The sequence below is a fragment of the Natator depressus genome, chromosome 1 (assembly GCF_965152275.1).
Source record: "Natator depressus isolate rNatDep1 chromosome 1, rNatDep2.hap1, whole genome shotgun sequence".
NCBI classification, from domain to species: domain Eukaryota; kingdom Metazoa; phylum Chordata; order Testudines; family Cheloniidae; genus Natator; species Natator depressus.
In genome coordinates, this window is record NC_134234.1 from 304,535,676 (window position 1) to 304,557,877 (window position 22,202).

At 42.3% G+C, this 22,202-nt stretch overlaps 1 protein-coding gene across 1 annotated transcript in view; it reads left to right on the top strand.

Annotated features, from left to right (window-relative positions):
- Positions 1-988: 988 nt before the first annotated feature.
- The window catches only part of CPED1 (cadherin like and PC-esterase domain containing 1), a 217,806-nt gene continuing 196,592 nt past the window's right edge, over positions 989-22,202 (top strand). The window contains exons 1-3 of the mRNA XM_074942311.1: positions 989-1,167; positions 1,604-2,084; positions 20,786-20,972. Coding sequence (XP_074798412.1) covers positions 1,833-2,084; positions 20,786-20,972 — 439 coding nt within the window. The 5' untranslated portion in view covers positions 989-1,167; positions 1,604-1,832. The remainder of the gene's footprint in view (positions 1,168-1,603; positions 2,085-20,785; positions 20,973-22,202) is intronic.

A 22,202-nucleotide genomic window follows, 5' to 3' on the forward strand; every position in this document is an offset into this window, starting at 1 on the left:
GCCAGAAATGAGACTAAAAATTCACGTACAGTCAACACACCACGCAGTAAATATTACAGGAATTGCTGTGATTAAGAAATAAACCAGAGACATCAGTTTTTAAATTTGCTTGTATGGCGTTTTTTAATATGCAAAGTGCTTGCTTTAACTCAGGCATTAGAAAAAATAGACTCCAAATCCAAATAAACACAACTACTTCAGACACAAGTATAAACATCACTTCCCACAGCTGCACAAAGTGCTAACTCAGTAAGATACTAGAGAAGTGGTATTGCTGTTCTGTATAACAGACTGACTCTCATTTTTCATATATATGAGAGAGTTTGGGTCCTGGGAATGTCCTTGTTTCTTTTTTTCATATACAGTTAAGAATACAGAACAAAGTGCATGGGATATATATACAAATATTTTTAGCAAAAGGAACGTTATCATATAAGCAGCTTAGGTTTGTGATGATAATGCTGAGCCGCTAAACTGTTTGAGTCTGTTCAGCCCTTGTCTTATGTCAGCAGAGGAAAGTAGTAACCAGGCACTTCTGTAGCTGAGATACTGAATGCTTTACTTGGAATCCTTCTGGCTGTCTTCCTTTCTTTCCTTCTTTACTGTTAAATAGGGGACATTTTCATGCAGTTATTTTAAATACACTGTACACCACTGAGGTTACCACATAGTGCCATGGCAGTGCTGGAAGTGATAGACACAAGTAAGTCTAGCTCATGGAAATGTTAACAATATGTTTGTAAAATTGGATTCAAATGCTGCATGTGATGGTTGGATTCTCCCCTACCTGCAAGGCTCTTTTCAATCTGAGTTGTTACAGTAACAGAAGACTTTTAAATAACTGTTGTGTGACTGTAATTTGGAAATACACATTTTATATGAGCAGGGACAATTCTTGTTTCTGATTCAGATCTAACATTGCTTTTCCAGTTCCCAATCTGTGCCTCTTCAGAGCTGAGTGAAGTTAGCCCCACCCCCTATGCAGTCCAGCCTTTCTTTATATGATGTCTGTGGCCCAACTGAGTTCAGATGGTGTATGCAGGACTGTGTGTATGTCTGTCTGTCTATCTGAGATGAGCTGGAGTCATAAAGCTGAGTTGTTCCAAGTGGTTTTAATCAGCAATCCATTCGGGGAGAATGGAAAACTTCTGTCAGGATAACAACTGAGTAAGTAAACATAACTTTGAACTCAAATCGGAACAAAACAAACCCAAAGGAAAGTCTTCATAGTCTGTCAGATTCCAGATAAATGCTCACTGAGAGCGGTGCATGCTGACAGGAAAAGGGCAATTTAAAAAGGACTGGAATGAAGGAAACAGTAAAAACAAAGTGGGGATTGAAAATGTGATAGAAAAAAAAATCAAATGATTGCTGGCAAAACCTGGACAGTCTTCAGCCATGCAAGGCATATATTAAGTTTTACTTCTTGCTTCCTTGGATTCTATTGTGTGCCTGTAGTTTCTTCTGCAGAGCTGGAGTAAAGATTTCTGCTCCTCAGCTGTTTGCACATCGGTCTGTTCTGCAAACTGTGCATTGGAGAAAGGCTAAGTCTGGCTCATTAGTGAGACGATAATTGCTATTTGTTTGTTTGTGTTTTGCACAGGTTGGATTCTATTCCTGTAACCTTTATGAAGAGCTCTTTGGAGCGCTTTCTGCCTTTTGAACCTATGACTTCTTGTTCGGCACCATGGGGGAGTTCAGCATCAGGAATGGGAAGAACTTGAATTAGTTGTGGAAAAACACTCCTTTGTCTTTTTCGTGCCGATGGAAAGTGGCTGCTGCGAATGTTCCTGTGATGTGGAAAAGGGCAAAGTGAGAAAGGCGAAGTGGTCATGGTTTGTGGGCAGATTCTCTCTCGCCTCAGGCTGTGTCGCCCTCGCCCCTTCCTTCTGGTGCTGGTGGTGGGTGTCTATCTTTTCTACCAGATCCTGCCACCTATGCGGACCAAACGACTCTTTCTGGCGGTTTATAATGGGAGTTCACCAAACAAACTAGCTGAGTCACAGCAAGAGAGATACAAGGCGGTCTCTTCAAGGCACACTCATTGCTTCCTCCCTTCCAGTAATTCACAAACAGTGAATAAGGTAAGTCAACTCAATGAGTGTGCTGCAATTAGGTTTGCCATCCCTCCAGGATTGGCGGGGAGTCTCCTGGAATTGGCATTGATCTCCCGGGGACTATTGAAAGCAATCTGGGAGATTTTAATAGGATATTTTAAGAAAATGACATTGTCATGTTAGAAAAAAAAAATCTCCCAGAATAGATTCAGTCAGAGTTGGCAACCCTAGCTGCAATAATGGCCTGGGATGAGTCCAGCAAGACCATTTATGTCCAACTAAAATTAACATTGAGTTTGAAGTGTGTACAAATAAGCATGCGAGTGACGTAGTGATAATGAAATACTTGTAAACACAGCCCATTAACTCGTTCCTCGGCACACTTTTATTGTCAAATGAATCCCGAATGCTTTGATTAAAGCATTGCATTATTTTTTTGACTCCATGGAAACTTCAGTCATCTTCTACTTGCTGTGCAGCACATATTTTGTTTTGTCTTTAGAAATGGGGTCAGGAACTTTACAGGACAGACACGTAAATCAAATGTCAGTGGGACTTCATAAAAATGACTGAGGCTATTCATTAGCATAGACTCTTTCCCTTAGACATTTATTAGCACCGAGAACGTAGCTGTACTGTTTTGAAGTTATCTGCTCGTGCTTTTTGAACTTCACTGGGATTCCAGTGAAAAGCTAAAATAAACTGTATTTCTAAAACTTTCTTCTTGTTTTCAAATGACATGGACATTATTTACTCAGAAGTCTTTTGAACAGCAAGTTTCTCTTTGTCTTTATGTTACCTGATCACATGTTTATTTTGTATAGTGTGGCTGAGATACATATTCGAACGTTAGACAAATGCAGACCCTGTTACTTTTTTGTTGGCTGTTGTTACCTATGGCTTGTCAAGTGGTCCAGGCCACGCTAGTTGTATTTATTTTGGAATCTGTGATTAGCACTAGCATAATTGTATCAGGTTTTGTTGAATCCTGGAGGGTGTTGGTAATAGTTTCGGATGGATTTTGTTGTCAAATTACCATTATGGCAGCACTCAGTACAAATAGAAACTATTAATGACTCTAAGTATTATTCTAGGACATATCTGTTGGGTGGCATCTGCATAAAGCAGTTTAGTTCAGATCTTTAAAAATAAAATATCTTATTTAGAAGATCTTTCCCTGGTTTGCTTAGTTATACTTCACTCTGAAAGGTCAAAAGAATTGACTTTATGACAGCCATCGTAAAGAACATTTGTTGTGACAATTGAAAACAGATCTGGTTCAATAGCTTGTTTGAACCTTTAACCCATATGTGTGGAAGAATCTTCAGATTTATTTTTCAATTGTGAATTCAGATTTTTCTCATGGCTTCCAGAAATCTAGTCCAGAATTTAACTACCATAATTTTGTATTTTAGTTGAATTTTAACTACTCTCAACTATGTAACAAATACAATTAAACTTACAAACGGAATTAGTATATTTGGCAATGTAGTTGCATCCTCTTCTATTTTGTGACTTTTCATGATTACGGATCCATTCTCTTTTGATTACTGTAGCTATAAACACGGATGAGCATTTTATACTAAACAGCTTAATATTTGTAAGAGCTGGTGGAGCAACTGTGAAGCTTGGTTAACATGTTTGATTGATATTTCCTTTCCTGTTTTGATTTAACAAACATGCAGACTTAGCAACGGCTTCTGTGCTTGGGCAGTTTGGGTTGAGTGAGAAGTTTATGCTATTACAATATGCGGCATTTATTATCTTCCTGTATTCATAGATGTGAATACTGCATGCACATACTGAACCTATCGTATTTATTTAAATGCATCTTTTAACTGTCATAAAAATGTTTTTCAAGCATGTGCTGTTTTAACATACGTTCTCCTTATTATTCAGAAGACCACCCACCGCTTGTTGGCTACATGTCTAAGAAGTTCCCGCGTGAGCCTTATGGAATGAAATGTCTTGCATGTGTGGTGGATGTTCTCGGTCTTTCTCTAGAACATCTTTAGATTGCATGACTAATCTCAGAGACTAGGAACAATGAAATCAGCCTTCCCCAAAAAATCTGCCATTGTGCTCCCGTGGTGTGCTCACAAACTGTGCACACATTTTTAGCCTAGAGCAAATTGTGATGGATGAACTTTTACATTGGTTTATTATGACAAGTACCCGGTGGTACCCATTGCAAATTTGTTATGCTTGAAATGTTACACTGGTTTATTATACAATAGTATGTGCACCCGTGGTAGTTAAGGTTGCAAAACAGTTTCAATTAAATCCCCCCCCCTTTTTTTTTGCATATTCATGAATAAAGCTGGACAAATACTGCAAAATATTGTCCACATGCTCAATCACATTAATTAATTGACTTCAGTTGTGTGCAGTTACTGTGAATATTCTAGAAAATGATCTTTCTGACAAGAATCTCATGTTCACTAAAATGGCAATTTTCAGCATATATTGAAAGCAGGATCCTGAGTGAATATCATGCATAACACTGAAAGAAAATAAAAACCATGCCTGTGATGTTGTCCTTTAAATCACGGTAGGTGATTCTGATGTATCTGGGATGAGGAAACATCTTGTGTTGTGCTACAGAATCTCCTCTGGCTTGTTTAGGGGTAGTGTAGGTATTGGATCAGACTTTTCTTCAGTCAGAAAAACAGTTAGCGTGGTGTCAAACCTGGGAGTGGCAGGTTGGTCCTCGGCTTGTTATTGCAGCAGAGGACTCCTCTCCCCAAGTGTTCTAAAACAGCAATGTCAACAATTCCACTTGGTTACTACACATGCAATGAAATGCTACCTTGATTTGTGGGTCCGCATAGCACAAATGGCTTTAAGATGAAACCTGATGTCTTTTATGAACCAACCAGGGAAGCGCATTGGCAGGTTTCTGGAGATGTGCAGTTTTGCTACTTACATCTCAGAGACTGGAATCTCTCTAATTGTTTAAAGCTGTTGTTTCCAAAAATGTGGATCAATATAATGCTAGAAAGTTGATGTGTCCATTTAGTATGTAAGTATGTCTTTAAGCCCATGCAATATTCACTGATTTGGAGTCACTACTGCCTGTCAGTATAATGCAAAAAAAAAAAAAAATTTAATGGCCAGAACACAGATTTGGGTAACAGTTTGGAAAGCTTGCCAGATCTCAAAGGCTGATCCTGCAGACCCATTTTTACAGGCACAATGGGCAAAACTTTGATGCCTAAAATTAGGTTTTCGAAGGTTTTCGAATTAGGTTGCCAGGTTTTCGAAGGTGATAAGCACCCAGAGATATCATGCCACATATTTATGTGCTTACCTATAAATTTAGGAGACTTACTTTAGGGACTTATTTCCGAGCCTCTTGTCCAATCATACTTAGCAGTTTGCTCTAGTGGTTTTTCATTTTCAAAACCATTTAGAACACAAACACCAAGATGTTCAAAAATGGGTGCCTAAAATTAGGTTCTTAAGACCATATTTAGGCAACTGCCTGATTTTCAGAATTGTTGAGCACCCAATAACTCCTAACTTTAGGCTATTATTTTGGAATACCTAGTTAGTAATTGAATTCCACCTCACAACATGCTTCTGAAGAACTGTCTGTGTAAGGTACATATATGCCCCTCATTATTATAGTATCTGAGCACTTCACAATGTTTAGTGACGTTATCCTCACAAGACCCCTGTGAGATAGGGAACTGAGGTGCAGAGAAACTAAGTGACTTTCTCAGTGTCATCTAGGAAGTCTGTAGCAGAGCAGGGAATTGAGCCCAGGTCTTCCAAGTCCTCAGCTCATGGGGACCATCAACCACTGGACCATCCTACTTCTCATGTAATTACCCTCTTTTACCGGTGAAGTAATGAAGGCTAGAGTGGGGAGGCAGTATGAGTGCTGGAATTAGAACTCTGAAGTTCCTGGCTCCCAGTCCTGTGCTCAGTCCACTAGCACTCCTCTCGTGAGAAGTAAATGTACAGCACAATGTGTGTGAAAATAGTTGTGCAGTGTTCATATAAGTAAACGGGATTAGGTTCAAGAGTCTGAGGTGAAACTGACCTTAGTACAGAGAGCCTGCACAAGTTCCTATATTTCACTTAAACTCAGTATCAAGGGATTAAGTGGGATTCAGATGGCAAATAGGACCTTTTGTGGGGTGAATTTTGTCCTATGCTGAATTTGTTCCTTGAGATTATGATCAGAGTTTTGCTATAACATAATTAGACAGAGAGGCTTCTCTTTGCACCAAAATAGTAGAAAACAATGTGGGAGAATAGAATTTATCCAGCATGGAATCCAGGGTTAACCACAGTGCCGCTGCCAGTGATGTGATTTAGCCAATTAAATTCATAGGCATGAGGTAGGGGATGAAACCAATTCACCCTAGTAGAGCAGCAAAACCTCTTCCTGCAATGTAGAATACAAAAATACTGGGGCAGTAAAGCAAAGTTATTTTTACACAAACGAGGAGGCAGAGATGCTGTGGTGGGAGGCAGTCAGGGAAGAGTGGAGACAAACTTTTTGATCACTCCTCAGTTTCATTGGGTTTGTCACACAGGAGGAGGAGAAGCTGTGGGAGGGGGGATGACAGCAGCTGGACACGGAGGGAGAAAGCAGGTCTGATCTTGTTCACTTCACTCATGGGAGTAGTTCTATTAAAATCCATGGAACAACTCTTGTGAATTAGCCAAGTGGGATTTGGTTTGTAGTCTGTCTGGGGTATAGCACTGGAATTTGGTTCCATGAACTGTATACAATCATGAAGCAAGGGAATTTTGAATAATAGCACTATGCTTCCATCTTGGTGATCGACTGCCAGCAACTCAAGCTTCACTTTTGTGGCTTATATCATCATCAGAAACTAACTATCAAAGTAAATCCCCATAATTTACTTGCCTGTTCTATATTTATTCAGCAAACAATGGGAAGCAGAATCACATTCCAACCATTTCGATCCAAAACCCACTTCTTCCTGAGTGGGAAATCTTGTAGCATGTAAGCCAAAACATTTTAATGCCTTCCAGAAAGCGAAACAGGAAATTAACTTCCCTGTAACAATGCAGGAAGTGTTTGAACTTAAAAGTGAAATAAAACAGTAGCAAGAACACCTTATTTGTATTTGTATGCACTATGGTGCAAGTCAACAAAATGTGTAGAAGACTCCTTTGGAATTAAGGAAGACTCTCTAATGCCCCAAATGCTCAGCCTAAAGGATGGTGAAACTAATTCAAAGTTTTCTGTTATTTATTATTATTTGTATTGCAGTAGTTCTTTGGATTCCCAGGCATGGACCAGAACGCTGTTCTAGTCGGTGCTGTCTAAAAATCTAGATGGATCCACTCTTACGCTGCTGGTTCTCTTCTAACTGAAAGCAATGGAATTTAGTCAGTTCTCTGACCGCCTGTTTGTGTCATTGAAAATACTGTCATTGTTCGCATAGGGCTTGATTCCTTTTCACAGTGTGTTTCTTTTGAGCAGTTCCCGGTGTGTAAAGGGCCCATAAAGCCTGTTTAACTGGGTGACATACAGCTAGCACAGAAGATCTTTGCAGTATCCAACGCCCACAGCATGTCAGGCAAAAGGGAATGTGGCCAGAGTGCTACTGTGCTCAAACTATTCCCAGTAGCTGGAACAGTCCCTGGAGGTTGTGAGCAGCTGGATGCCAGAGAGAGCAATCCTGAGGCTTCCTGTAATTTACACTGTGGGGTAAAGGGGCCAAAATCAGGTAGTTTAAAAGGTGATGGGTCCTGCACTGAGAGCAGCTCAGCCAGACCTGAGAATCGGGGCCATTGTCTTCAGAAGAAGAGTTTAATTTGTCACGATGAAGTAATGATCAGTGAAATTCTGTAGCAACCATTCAAACTGTTTTTGCTTGCCTGCCAGACATGGATAATGCCTCAATATTTGTGGTGGTACACAATAAGCCAAGAATCTCAAAAACCTCCAAGGAACTGATTTCCCCTTTCAATTTTAAATATCTCAGCTAATTTCTTTTTGGCCAAAACAACAACAGTGTTTATGTAGTGTCTGAGCTAATTGCTGACCAGATTTCATATTTTAAACTGGAACAGCTTTAGGGTTATGTAAGCTAAAGAAAGACCAGTACAATCTATTGTATTTTTATACTAGCATAACCTAAAAAAATCCAAACCAATTTAAAGAAAAAAATGACAAAGGATTTTCTCCTAGGCAGACAATTTCCCCAGCCATTCTATAATACGCATAAAGTAGATGCTCATTTTACAATAGAAAATATTTACATCATTTAGAGCTTTAGTATTATGTGAATCTAGTTGTTTTTGTAGTTCATTGAAAGCCTAAGCAACATACATTTTGTTTTGGTTTTTAACTGAGCATACTTTTTTGAGAGTTGACCGAATAGGACACAAATATTTTCTTTCATTTCCCCTCCCTTCCCCCCAGTTCATTATGTACATTTAAAACATAATTACAAACTCTTCTTTTACATACATTTATTCACTTGCTAGTCCATCATGGTTTCTTTAAACCTCACTTTGCAGATCATCTAAAACTGCATATCAAAGCTTAAGTAGGTGTCAGTGACTCTGTAGAATGTAATGGCTTTGTAAGCTGTAACACCAAGTATACTGTGTCAAAGCTGACTTCAACCCCATCCTAAATCACATGAGCAGACCTATGATCCCATGCAGAGCCTCATTAATTTCAATGAGTACATGCTATCCATGTTTCAGAGTAGCAGCTGTGTTAGTCTGTATCCGCAAAAAAGAAAAGGAGGACTTGTGGCACCTTAGAGACTAAAAAATTTATTTGAGCATAAGTTTTCATGAGCTACAGCTCACTTCATCGGATGCATTCAGTGGAAAATACAGTGGGGAGATTTATATACATAGAGAACATGATACAATGGGTGTTAGTTACCATACACGCTGTAACGAGAGTGATCAGGTAAGGTGAGCTGTTACCAGCAGGACAGTGTGGGGGAAAAACCTTTTGTAGTGATAATCAAGGTGGGCCATTTCCAGCAGTTGACAAGAACGTCTGAGGAACAGCGGGGTGGGGTGAGGGGGTAGGGGTGCGGGGGTGGAGGAAATAAACATGGGGAAATAGTTTTACTTTGTGTAATGACCCATCCACTCCCAGTCTTTATTCAAGCCTAAGTTAATTGTATCCAGTTTGAAAATTAATTCCAATTCAGCAGTCTCTCGTTGAAGTCTGTTTTTGAAGTTTTTTTGTTGAAGAATTGCAACTTTTAGGTCTGTAATCGAGTGACCAAAGAGATTGAAGTGTTCTCTGACTGGTTTTTGAATGTTATAATTCTTGACGTCTGATTTGTGTCCATTTATTCTTTTACGTAGAGACTGTCCAGTTTGGCCAATGTACATGGCAGAGGGGCATTGCTGGCACATGATGGCATAGATCACATTGGTAGATGGGCAGGTGAACGAGCCTCTGATAGTGTGGCTGATGTGATTAGGCCCTATGATGGTGTCCCCTGAATAGATATGTGGACACAGTTGGCAACGGGCTTTGTTGCAAGGATAGGTTCCTGGGTTAGTGGTTCTGTTGTGTGGTGTGTGGTTGCTGGTGAGTATTTCCTTCAGGTTGGGTGGCTGTCTTTAAGCAAGGACTGGCCTGTCTCCCAAGATCTGTGAGAGTGATGGGTCGTCCTTCAGGATAGGTTGTAGATCCTTGATGTTGTGCTGGAGAGGTTTTAGTTGGGGGCTGAAGGTGATGGCTAGTGACGTTCTGTTATTTTCTTTGTTGGGCCTGTCCTGTAGTAGGTAACTTCTGGGTACTCTTCTGGCTCTGTCAATCTGTTTCTTCACTTCCGCAGGTGGGTATTGTAGTTGTAAGAATGCTATATAGAGATCTCGTAGGTGTTTGTCTCTGAGGGGTTGGAGCAAATGCAGTTGTATCGAAGAGCTTGGCTGTAGACAATGGATCGTGTGGTGTGGTCTGGATGAAAGCTAGAGGCATGCAGGTAGGTATAGCGGTCAGTAGGTTTCCGGTATAAGGTGGTGTTTATGTGACCATCGCTTATTAGCACCGTAGTGTCCAGGAAGTGGATCTCTTGTGTGGACTGGTCCAGGCTGAGGTTGATGGTGGGATGGAAATTGTTGAAATCATAGTGGAATTCCTCAAGGGCTTCTTTTCCATGGGTCCAGATGATGAAGATGTCATCAATGTAGTGCAAGTAGAGTAGGGGCATTAGGGGACGAGGGCTGAGGAAGCGTTGTTCTAAGTCAGCCATAAAAATGTTGGCATACTGTGGGGCCATGCGGGTACCCATAGCAGTGCCGCTGATTTGAAGGTATACATTGTCCCCAAATGTGAAATAGTTATGGGTGAGGACAAAATCACAAAGTTCAGCCACCAGGTTTGCCGTGACATTATCGGGGATACTGTTCCTGACGGCTTGTAGTCCATCTTTGTGTGGAATGTTGGTGTAGAGGGCTTCTACATCCATAGTGGCCAGGATGGTGTTTTCAGGAAGATCACCGATGGATTGTAGTTTCCTCAGGAAGTCAGTGGTGTCTCGAAGATACCTGGGAGTGCTGGTAGCATAGGGCCTGAGGAGGGAGTCTACATAGCCAGACAATCCTGCTGTCAGGGTGCCAATGCCTGAGATGATGGGACGTCGAAGATTTCCAGGTTTATGGATCTTGGGTAGCAGATAGAATACCCCTGGTCGGGGTTCCAGGGGTGTGTCTGTGCAGATTTGTTCTTGTGCTTTTTCAGGGAGTTTCTTGAGCAAATGCTGTAGTTTCTTTTGGTAACCCTCAGTGGGATCAGAGGGTAATGGCTTGTAGAAAGTGGTGTTGGAGAGCTGCCTAGCAGCCTCTTGTTCATATTCCGACCTATTCATGATGACGACAGCACCTCCTTTGTCAGCCTTTTTGATTATGATGTCAGAGTTATTTCTGAAGCTGTGGATGGCATTGTGTTCTGCACGGCTGAGGTTATGGGGCAAGTGATGTTGCTTTTCCACAATTTCAGCCCGTGCACATCGGCGGAAGCACTCTATGTAGAAGTTCAGTCTGTTGTTTCGACCTTCAGGAGGAGTCCACCTAGAATCCTTCTTTTTGTAGTCTTGGTAGGAAGGTCTCTGTGGGTTAGTATGTTGTTCAGAGGTGTGTTGGAAATATTCCTTGAGTCGGAGACGTCGAAAATAGGATTCTAGGTCACCACAGAACTGTATCATGTTCGTGGGGGTGGAGGGGCAGAAGGAGAGGCCCCGAGATAGGACAGATTCTTCTGCTGGGCTGAGAGTATAGTTGGACAGATTAACAATATTGCTTGGTGGATTAAGGGAACCACTATTGTGGCCCCTTGTGGCATGTAGTAGTTTAGATAGTTTAATGTCCTTTTTCTTTTGTAGAGAAGCAAAGTGTGTGTTGTAAATGGCTTGTCTAGTTTTAGTAAAGTCCAGCCACGAGGAATTTTGTGTGGAAGGTTGGTTTTTTATGAGAGTATCCAGTTTTGAGAGCTCATTCTTAATCTTTCACTGTTTGCTGTAGAGGATGTTGATCAGGTGGTTCCGCGGTTTCTTTGAGAGCGTGTGGCACAAGCTGCCAGCATAGTCTGTGTGGTATGTAGATTGTAATGGATTTTTACCTTCAGTCCTTTTGGTATGGTGTCCATCTGTTTGCATTTGGAAAGGAAGATGATGTCTGTCTGTATCTGTACGAGTTTTTTCATGAAGTTGATAGATTTCCACTCCATACGGCTAAATTCAGTGCCTTGCATAATGACAGGTTTCAGAGTAGCAGCCATGTTAGTCTGTATCCTCAAAAAGAAAAGGAGGACTTGTGGCACCTTAGAGACTAACAAATTTATTTGAGCATAAGCTTTCGTGAGCTACAGCTCACTTCATCGGATACATCCATGTTCCCTTTGTAGAACTGGGGCCAGAGATGCTGTTCATTAGTCCCTTTTACATGGGTGCCCTGCACATGTAGTAAATCCACTTGCTAACAAAGAACCTGAAATTTCTAATCTGGGAAGAAAAACCTTTATTAAACTAGCTTTAAAACAGAAACTTGTCTTCATTTCAAAATTATTTTTGAATATTCCAAAGGCAGTTAATTCACCTTCTGGACTAATCCCACCACACAGTCAAGCTATCGGAGTACCAAAAAGAGTCAAAGCAGTAAAATGATACAGTATTTGAACAGATCATTTTAATCTGTTGAGTTCTGCTCCTTTTATGCCAAGTCTCAGCCCAGAGTGAATTTTTATGGCTGAGAAAAAGGGTTTATAAAAGCAAAACTGGCAAACCCTAACTCTAGAAATATGAATGTTGTTGCTATAATATTGGAAATTCTGACAGACTCCTACTGGTAACTAGATCAATGTGGATAGTGACGTAATGTATTTTATATAGAGTACTGGAAACAAATATGGGATCACTTGCTGCATAAGGGAAACGTTATTTAATTTGGCCAATTTGTTGTTAATACAATGCAACTACAGGTTTTTTAAAAAACCCTACCCTCACTTGTTAAGAAAACAGAGAGGAAATTGTACATGTGTATAGGAATGCAGAGTGCTCCGAAAATACAGGGGTGAGGAAATAAATTTGGGAGCACTGCACATGGATCTTGAAAAAAGGGGAGAAATAGCGTTGAGCTTTCTCTTATATTATTTAATAGCATCAGCTTAAACGTCAGGTCATGCTGCTACATTCAGAATTCCCAAAATCTGACTCCCACAGATCCCATCATCCTAAATTGAATTTTTGTAAAAGTCAGTTGATAGAAATGCCATTTATTTAATACTTAAACTACAGGAGTTATGGAGGACTGCACTTCAGAGTGCACCACTAGCTAGATTCGCTTGGTTCTTATTGCTTCAGTTTTGGCTGTGTGTGTGTGGTGGGAAATGTTAGCGACCAAAAACCCTATTTTTTTGAAAGTTTCTCTGATGTGTGTAGCCCGAAAAAGATCTCCAAGGCAACTGGACATGTCTGTAGTGGTAGATTCTGTTTGTGTGGAAAATCTGTATCAGAACCCATTGGATCACTGGTTTCCAGAGGCAGCAATGAGTTTGGAAGGTTTCTGTCTAGGTACTTTAGAAAGGCAGTGCTGGATGTTTTCGCCAGAAGTTCTTTTTTATGTAAAGGTTGTTGTTTGAACTGTTTTTTGATGAGTATCAGTGTCCCTAATGAGCAATAGGAACAGTGTCTGGCCATCTTCCAGTTACAGCACTTTTAAAAACATTTGCCTAAGAACTGAAGCCTGCTTCATTGCTCCGTTGTAACTGCGGTCTTTCTTCTCTCTCTCTCTCTCTCTCTCTGACTGCATTGTGTTTAACTGGTGTATTGGCATATTTGTAAGGTTAGTGTGTTATAAATATTCCAGCTAATCCATAGTCTAGGGAAGATTCCGTGTGCATTACAACTGAAGTTCAAGAGGGAGGGAGGAGAAGTTTGGCAATACCAGGAGCCATCTTGCCCCTTCCGATGGGAGCATATCATCATAAGGACAGTTTAGGATGGCATCAGAGTTGGCATGGGCTGAGGCCTCCAAGCCCAGGGACCAGAGAATTCACTGGAAAGGCACTCCTAGATCTATAGAGGCAGAAGATAGCCTGTCTGTGTCTACCACAGTGGGGCCCTCTGCCCCTGGAAGCACTGCTCCTTCAGGAGCCATGTGGCAGACTTCCCATGTATCTGCTTCATAGGAGACATAGAGCAGACTCTGCAGAAGTATAATCCTTCAGTGGGATTTTCAAACAGAGCTCTCCTGGCTGAGCAGGGAATGGTGCCACACAGATTCTAGGCCTCTGCCCCATTCTGACTGAGCAGTGTTTGATACAGGCCTGTTCATTTTTGTTGCCCTCTGCTGAACTCTCTCCAATTTGTCCACATCCCTTCTCTAGTGGGGGGACCAAAACTGGAGGCAGTACTCCAGGTGTGGCCTCACCAATGCTGAATAGAGGGGAATAATCACTTCCCTTGATTTGCTGGCAACGCTCCTACTAATACAGCCCAATATGCCGTTGGCCTTCTTGGCAACGAGGGCACACTGCTGACTCATAGCTTCTCGTCCACTGTAATCCCAAGGTCCTTTTCTGCAGAACTGCTGCTTAGCCAGTTGGTCCCCAGCCTGTAGTGGTGCATGGGATTCTTCCTTCCTAAGTGCAGGACTCTGCACTTGTCCTTGTTGAACCTCATCAGGTTTCTTTTGGCCCAATCCTCCAATTTGTCTAGGTCACTCTGGACCCTATCCCTACCCTCCAGCTTATCTACCTCTCCCCTCCTCTACCACAGTTTAGTGTCATCTGCGAACTTGCTGAGGGTTAATTAATGGCAATTAATCCCATCATCCAGATCATTGATAAAGATGTTGAACAAAACCGGCCCCAGGACCGACCCCTGGGGTACTCTGCTTGATACTGGCTGCCAACTAGACATCAAGCTGTTGATTACTACCCGTTGAGCCCGACAATCAAGCCAGCTTTTATCCACCTTATAGTCCATTCATCCAATCCATACTTTTTTAACTTGCTGGCAAGAATACTCACTCCCAGATCTAGCACTAGCCACTGTCCTCCCTCAACCACATCTACAGATGATTCAGAAAAGCAGACTTTGACAGCTTCAGGGAACTGATGGGCAGGATCTCTTGGGAGAATAACATGAGGGGGAAAGGAGTCCAGGACAGCTGGCTGTATTTTAAAGAATCCTTTTTGAGGTTACAGGGACAAACCATCCTGATGTGTAGAAAGAATAGTAAATATGGCAGGCGACCAGCTTGGCTTAACAGTGAAATCCTTGCTGATCTTAACCACAAAAAAGAAGCTTACAAGAAGTGGAAGATTGGACAAATGACCAGGGAAGAGTATAAAAATATTGCTCGGGCATGCAGGAGTGAAATCAGGAAGGCCAAATCACACCTGGAGTTGCAGCTGGCAAGAGATGTTAAGAGTAACAAGAAGGGTTTCTTCAGGTATGTTAGCAACAAGAAGAAAGTCAAGGAAAGTTTGGGCCCCTTACTGAATGAGGGAGGCAACCTAGTGACAGAGGATGTGGAAAAAGCTAATGTACTCAATGCTTTTTTTGCCTCTGTCTTCATGAACAAGGTCAGCTCCCAGACTGCTGCACTGGGCAGCACAGCATGGGGAGGAGGTGACCAGCCCTCTGTGAAGAAAGAAGTGGTTTGGGACTATTTAGAAAAGCTGGATGAGCACAAGTCCATGGAGCCGGATGCGCTGCATCCGAGAGTGCTAAAGGAGTTGGCGGATGTGATTGCAGAGCCATTGGCCATTATCTTTGAAAACTCATGGCGATAGGGGGAGGTCCCGGACGACTGGAAAAAGGCTAATGTAGTGCCCATCTTTAAAACAGGGAAGGAGGAGGATCCTGGAAACTACAGGTCAGTCAGCCTCACCTCAGTCCCTGGAAAAGTCATGGAGCAGGTCCTCAAGGAATCAATTCTGAAGCACCTAGAGAAGAGGAAAGTGATCAGGAACAGTCAGCATGGATTCACCAAGGGCAAGTCATGCCTTCTATGACAAGATAACTGGCTCTGTGGATGAGGGGAAAGCAGTGGACGTGTTGTTCCTTGACTTTAGCAAAGCTTTTGATACAGTCTCCCACAGTATTCTTGCCAGCAAGTTAAAGAAGTATGGGCTGAATGAATAGACTATAAGGTGGATAGAAAGCTGGCTAGATTGTCGGGCTCAACGAGTAGTGATCAATGGTTCCAGGTCTTGTTGGCAGCCGGTATCAAGTGGAGTGCCCCAAGGGTCGGTCCTCGGGCCGGTTTTGTTCAATATCTTCATTAATGATCTGGAGGATAGTGTGGATTGCACCCTCAGCTAGTTTCCAGATGACACTAAACTGGGAGGAGAGGTAGATAAGCTGGAGGGGCAGGGACAGGATACAGAGGGACCTAGACAAATTAGAGGATTGGGCCAAAAGAAATCTGATGAGGTTCAACAAGGACAAGTGCAGAGTCCTGCACGGAAGAATCCCATGCACCGCTACAGACTAGGGACCGAATGGCTAGGCAGCAGTTCTGCAGAAAAGGACCTAGGGGTTACAGTGGATAAGAAGCTGGATATGAGTCAACAGTGTGCCCTTGTTGCCAAGAAGGCCAATGGCATTTTGGGATGTATAGGGGCATTGCCAGCAGATCGAGGTACGTGATCATTCCCCTCTATTCAACATTGGTGAGGCCTCATCTGCAGTACTGTGTCCAGTTTTGGGCCCCACACTACAAGAAGGATGTGGAAAAAATTGGAAAACATCTAGCGGAGAGCAACAAAAATGATTAGGGGACAGGAACACATGACTTATGAGGAGAGGCTGAGGGAACTGGGATTGTTTAGTCTGCGGAAGAGAAGAATGAGGGGGGATTTGATAGCTGCTTTCAACTACCTGAAAGGGGGTTCCAAAGAGGATGGATCTAGACTGTTCTCAGTGGTAGCAGATGACAGAATGAGGAGTAATGGTCTCAAGTTGCAGTGGGGGAGCTTTAGGTTGGATATTAGGAAAACTTTTTCACTAGGAGGGTGGTGAAACACTGGAGTGTGTTATCTGGGGAGGTGGTGGAATCTCCTTCCTTAAAAGTTTTTAAGGTCAGGCTTGACAAAGCCCTGGCTGGGATGATTTAGTTGGGGATTGGTCCTGCTTTGAGCAGGGGGTTGGACTAGATGACCTCCTGAGGTCCCTTCCAACCCTGATATTCTATGATTCTATTATTCATAGACCTCCACAGGTATCTAACATGAGGTGGCATCATCCAACATAACACTTATCCAGCGGGGGGATAAAATAAGGAAGCATTGGTGTAGCAGAAAGAAAGTAACAGCTCTATGCTCACTAATGTTGGTCAGTAGGGCTTAAATTAAACAGCATTAAATAACATTAAAAGAGAAAACAGTTCTCAAAACCACCAGCTAGTAACAGTTCCCTTTCTGGTTTAGTATCTAGAGTGGTTCAGACTCCTATATGACCACCTTCCTCTTCAGAGGGCGTCAATGATTTAATAATAGGTTACACCAAAACATCTTAGTCAAGTGGATAGGATGCTAGACTCTGAAAACCTGAGTTATGTTCCAGTCTCTACCACCAAGCTGATGGATGACCTGGGGCAAGTCATTCACCTCGGTGTGGTGCAGTCTTCAAATCTGTAAAATGGGGATAATGATATATAGTCTTCTTTGTCAAATTCTTTGAGATCTCTGGAGGAGAGCAATATAAGGAGCTAAATATTATCACCATCATATTAAAAAGTCCTCCTTAAGCAGAGTTTCTGAAGTGTAAGGGTTCAAAGTTCCTCTAAGGAACTCCTGAACAATCATTAGCAGGGGCATCAGAAAGCAGGGCGCAGCAGGGAAATGCCATGTAAGCTCCATGTCTACTCTCATCTGTGGATGTGGTTGAGGGAGGACAGTGACTAGTGCTAGATCTGGGAGTGAGGGGAATAAATGGGCGATAAGGAGAGGGTAGGATTTGCCGCTGGGACGGTGGAGTCAGGCACTGACTGGGAGGAGCAGGTGCTGACTTGGGGAAAGGACACAGGCTTTTTAATAGGGAGCAGGAGAAGGTTCGGAATGTGTGGAAATGGAAGGAACAGTAGTGCTCCTGAAGACAAGAGAGGCTGCCCAAAGTGTAGGGTTGCCTGGCATATTAGTGGAGGTGGGGGTGGGCTGTGAGGGTGAGGTACATCCCATGCAATGTACCTGGAGTACCCCTCAGTTTCAGGTTAAAATAGATTTGTACTTGGGTGTGTGGGGAAAACAATTAAAAACGGCTTTAAACAAAATACTAAAGGCATCTTCCAGTGTTGCTGCAGGCGAATTACCTACCATTATGAAAGAGGGAGAGATTTTATGGTAGGGACATGTTCAGAATGTCCTCTGATGGAAAGCACACAAAAGGGCATTAAATAAATGTTATTTCTTGAGCACTGGGAGTGTGTGTGGCGGTGCCAGACAGGGGAAAGCATAAGCCTTACCCAAAACAGCTGCAATCTAGATCAGAAAGGAATGGACACAAACCAAGAGAAGACAGTGATTCCAAATTAAGTGCCAGATCCTGAGCGTGGCTCTGGATCTGGCCCCAAAGCTCTCTATCTGTCTGTCCTTAATTCACCCTGTTGGGTTTACAGTGGCATAGAAAATCATGTTTCCTTGTGCAAAGTGGAGCAAGGAGTGGCTCCCTTGCATTATGTACATGAAATGGAAGGAGTCAGGGATGACTGGCTTAATTACCTCTGATGTTACCACATATTGGGCAGGAGTAGGGGAGAGACACAGTGTACAAAGCAAGAACCATACGGTAGGTGGGGGAGGGGAAGGGAGGAAGGAGGGGAAAGAGAGAATGGGGAGTCAGGAGTAGAGCAGCCACAAGGAGGAATGTGAGGAGGCAAGACTTCTAGTAGATTCTGTAATTATATAGGAAGTACAGAAGAGAAAAGATCAAGAGGGAAAGATGGAAGAAAAAATAAAACAGAATGGGGGACAGGAAGAGGAGAGAGTGGAAGGGGTATTATAAGGCAATGTAGCACAGGTCATGCCAGTCTCACTGCTAGACTAATATGTTATAAAAATACTACAAGGACAGGAGGAGGATCTATTACAAGTTTATGTAACGTAATTCTGACCTGATCATTTCCTATGTATTCTTGTTCCTTTATGCATGTGATCAGAATTTGTTATCTGACTATTCTAACATCTAAAATGTTCTTTGATTACAGGTTCATTAAATATATCTAGATGACTCTCGTAGTATTATAGACATATTTCAGCATGTCTCGTTATCAGTTATGCTCATCCCACTCATAGGGATGTGTGTTCTATAATAAAAACAGAAGAGTACTAGTGATTCAGGGATCTAAAATAGTTTATACTGCGGCAAAGAATTTTACACTTGAGCCAAGTGTAACATAAAGCTACATCCTGTGATTTGGGAAGAGACGGCAGTGAGTGTGACTTACCAGATCTATAAACAACTGGAAGCATCTCGAATGACATTTGTTTATACCAAAAATCTGTCCTTTTTTTTCTGCATAGCCTCTTAATAAAGACTGATGACTCTTCAATTGTATAGCACTTCCTGTGTGCATTCCAATGTAAACTTACTAAAACTAGACAACTTTTAGTTTTTAAAATAGATTTTTTTTCTAATGTCAACTTAAAGTTCATGTACTTGCCAGTAGATAACTTGATAACCCTGCATTAAAGCCCTCTAAATAGAAATACTTCTCTCAGGGAGAAAATCCAGTTTAATAAAGTAACTTTGCTATTATCCTTCTGCAAAACAGCATCTAGGAAACTCCAAATACAGTCACATTTTTTTCCATGCAGAACATGCTATTTTTATGTACCGTGTGACTCTTAGCATTTGTAGTCTTCCCCTCCCCCCCACATATTGCTGTGCACACACAGCATGTTACTCAAATACCAATAGAATCAGATTGCTATCGTGACATTCTGACACATCTGGGTCCCGTTCGAACAATGAAACTGTCAGTCAGTAGCGGAGGTTCATGAGTGCGGAACGCAGAACTTTCACAGGAGCTGGCTCTAGATTAATGAAACTCACTCTTGCAAGGGTAAGAGTGACCATAGAGGGAACTGCTTCCAAAATGAAATGCCAAACTCACAACATAAGTCTTAGTCTGCGGAGCATATAGGAAGCATGGCTAACCTATGCGGAACGGGGATGAGTCTGGTGATACCTGCCTCAGGTTATGTTGCTCATCACCCTGTGATGAATCCCCAGTAAAATGGCTTTAGTCATGCTTTACTCAGGCCATTTTAGCATGGTTTCTGAGCTTCTCTTCTCCCTTAAAGTAAGTTACTTTCCTGGCCCAGCACAGCTGGCATAGAGACACTGTCACACTCTGGCATGTCTGGCTGCTTGCAGAGTAGCGCTCCTGCCTAGTGTCCACTTGCATCCCCTCCCAATTCAGCATCCTCCTCCCCACAACCATCTTGAATACTAGTCTGACTTCACTCTCCCACTGCACCACCTGGGAAGACTTCAGTCCAACCTCTCCTTTCATCTGAGCAACCACATCTCCAATGCTAATTCTCAGCGCTCCCTCCCCCCGGCTGCTCTCTCTCCTCTTCCATGCTGCCTGACAGACTTGACATCAGTGGTAGTGGGTAGAGGAGCCTTTCCTGGCTCCTCCCTTCTGTTCTCTTGACTTCACTTCCCCACCCCATAAAAGTTTACATAGCATGTTATTGTTTATTAAGCGCTGGCCATATGCTTGTACAAAACACGAACAAGGACATTGACCTTGCCTTGCGAAGCTCAGTCTGTGAAGACAAGGTATGGGGCTTTTGAGAGCTGCTTGAATTCTGACAGATTGTGTGACTGAATCTTAGTGGACCAGCACCCATAGACACCTCCCATTGTCCTCCCTCCTCTTATCTCCACACCAGCAGGTGAGAAGTGAATCACTTTTACTGGGCTCTCAGGCTGTTTGTACATCTTCAGTTTTTGATAGTGAAGAGGGGAACAGTTGTAGAAAACTTTGCATTGTGTCTCATGCATTTGGTTCTACTCCTTTGGCCTGGTTCTGAGTGAAGGTCCTGGGCCTTAGGAGCATTTAACCCTAAAGATCCAGCGTTTGAGAACTAGACAATTAAGTACCTCAATCCGCACTTTTATATTCTTGAAAATCTCCATTTGGTTTGGTATCTAAGATGATAGCATGGTTTTGTGAAAAATAACAACAGTGTCTCATGATCCTACCTTGTCTTATGGGTGTTGTTTTTGCATTCTGTTTTCTGTTAGATCGAAGACTCCATTCTTAAGTACTTTGGGAGTCATACAAGAAAAGCAATTTTGTACGTTCCTCCTTCCTGTGGTAAAAAAGAACTTCAGCTATATCAGCGCATCCTAGCACAATATGAATATACAGTGACAGTCCTTGAAGACAGGAAACTGAATGTAGGACGTGGACATGAGCACCACTACCAAGGTAAGAATGATGAGAAACAAATTAATACAAATTAATAAAAAAAGTTTTGTCAGTAGTCCAATATTCATTCAGAATATCCATCACTGAATCTAATTTATAAACTTTATAAACCAATTTGACTAGGGGCTTATAGTCACAATCTGGCCTTGTCCAGTCACACAGATGCTTACTTTTCCACATAGGGACACTCCTTCTATTCTTCTATCAACTGCCTGCTGTTTAACTCCACCCCAGCTCTGTTATTCATCCTAGCCCAGGAAGTCAGTTCTGCTCTGTTCTTGATAGGTTCTTATACCGCCCTCGTCGCTGTAGTATCTGAGTGCCTTCAGTTACAGCATTAAGTGTCAAGACTAACATCAGCCAGATGGAGGGAACAGGGGGAGCAATCCAAAAAAAGGCACCACCCACTGCGACACTTTTACTCACCCAGTGGCGCTCCGGCAGCACGCCCTCACTCGCTCCGGGTGTCTTTGGCGGTACTGAAGGTCCCGCCGCCGAGGTGCCGCCGAAGACCCGGAACGAGTGAAGGTCCCGCTGCCGAGGTGCCGCCGAAGACCCAGAGTGCCGCTCGCAAGGTCAAAGAAATATGCCTTGCATATGGAGTGGATGGTGGTGGGTTTTGTAATGGTCCTTAGTTCCTGTGGGAATTTGTTCCACAATTTGAGACTAGTCCCTGCACAGATAAGCTGTACCCTTATGGTAGAAAGTTCCATTGTGCCTGAGGGGTGGACAGCCACAGTCGTCAGCCTGGACCTTGGGATGGTCTTTTAGGTGTGTGGGGCCCAGGCCATTGAGGGCCTTGAAGATAAGGATCAAGATTTTGATCTCGAATCTCTATTCTATAGGAAGCCAGTGTAGAAACTGGAGAAAATTGGTAGAAAGAGACCACCCAGCACTCTGTCAATGGAAGAAAATGACAGTTCTGGTATTTTTATTATGTGGTTGTTTGTGCCTTATAGTAAAGAATAATTATATTGTCATTCATACCTGCAGAACCTCCCTGCAGTTATCAGATACCTCACTGTTGCTTTATTATTTAACTAATCTCAATTGTGTTTATTTAAACTTGGATAACGTGAAAATTATTCTGTGGGGCTGATTAGAACACACTGTATTGAACACAGCAAATTTCCACTATTATTTTAAGTTAAGTTTTATAGGTAAGTTTTAAAGATTTTTTTTTTTAAGGTAAGGTGTGTACATTTTCCCTGATGAGCTGCCTCCTGTATT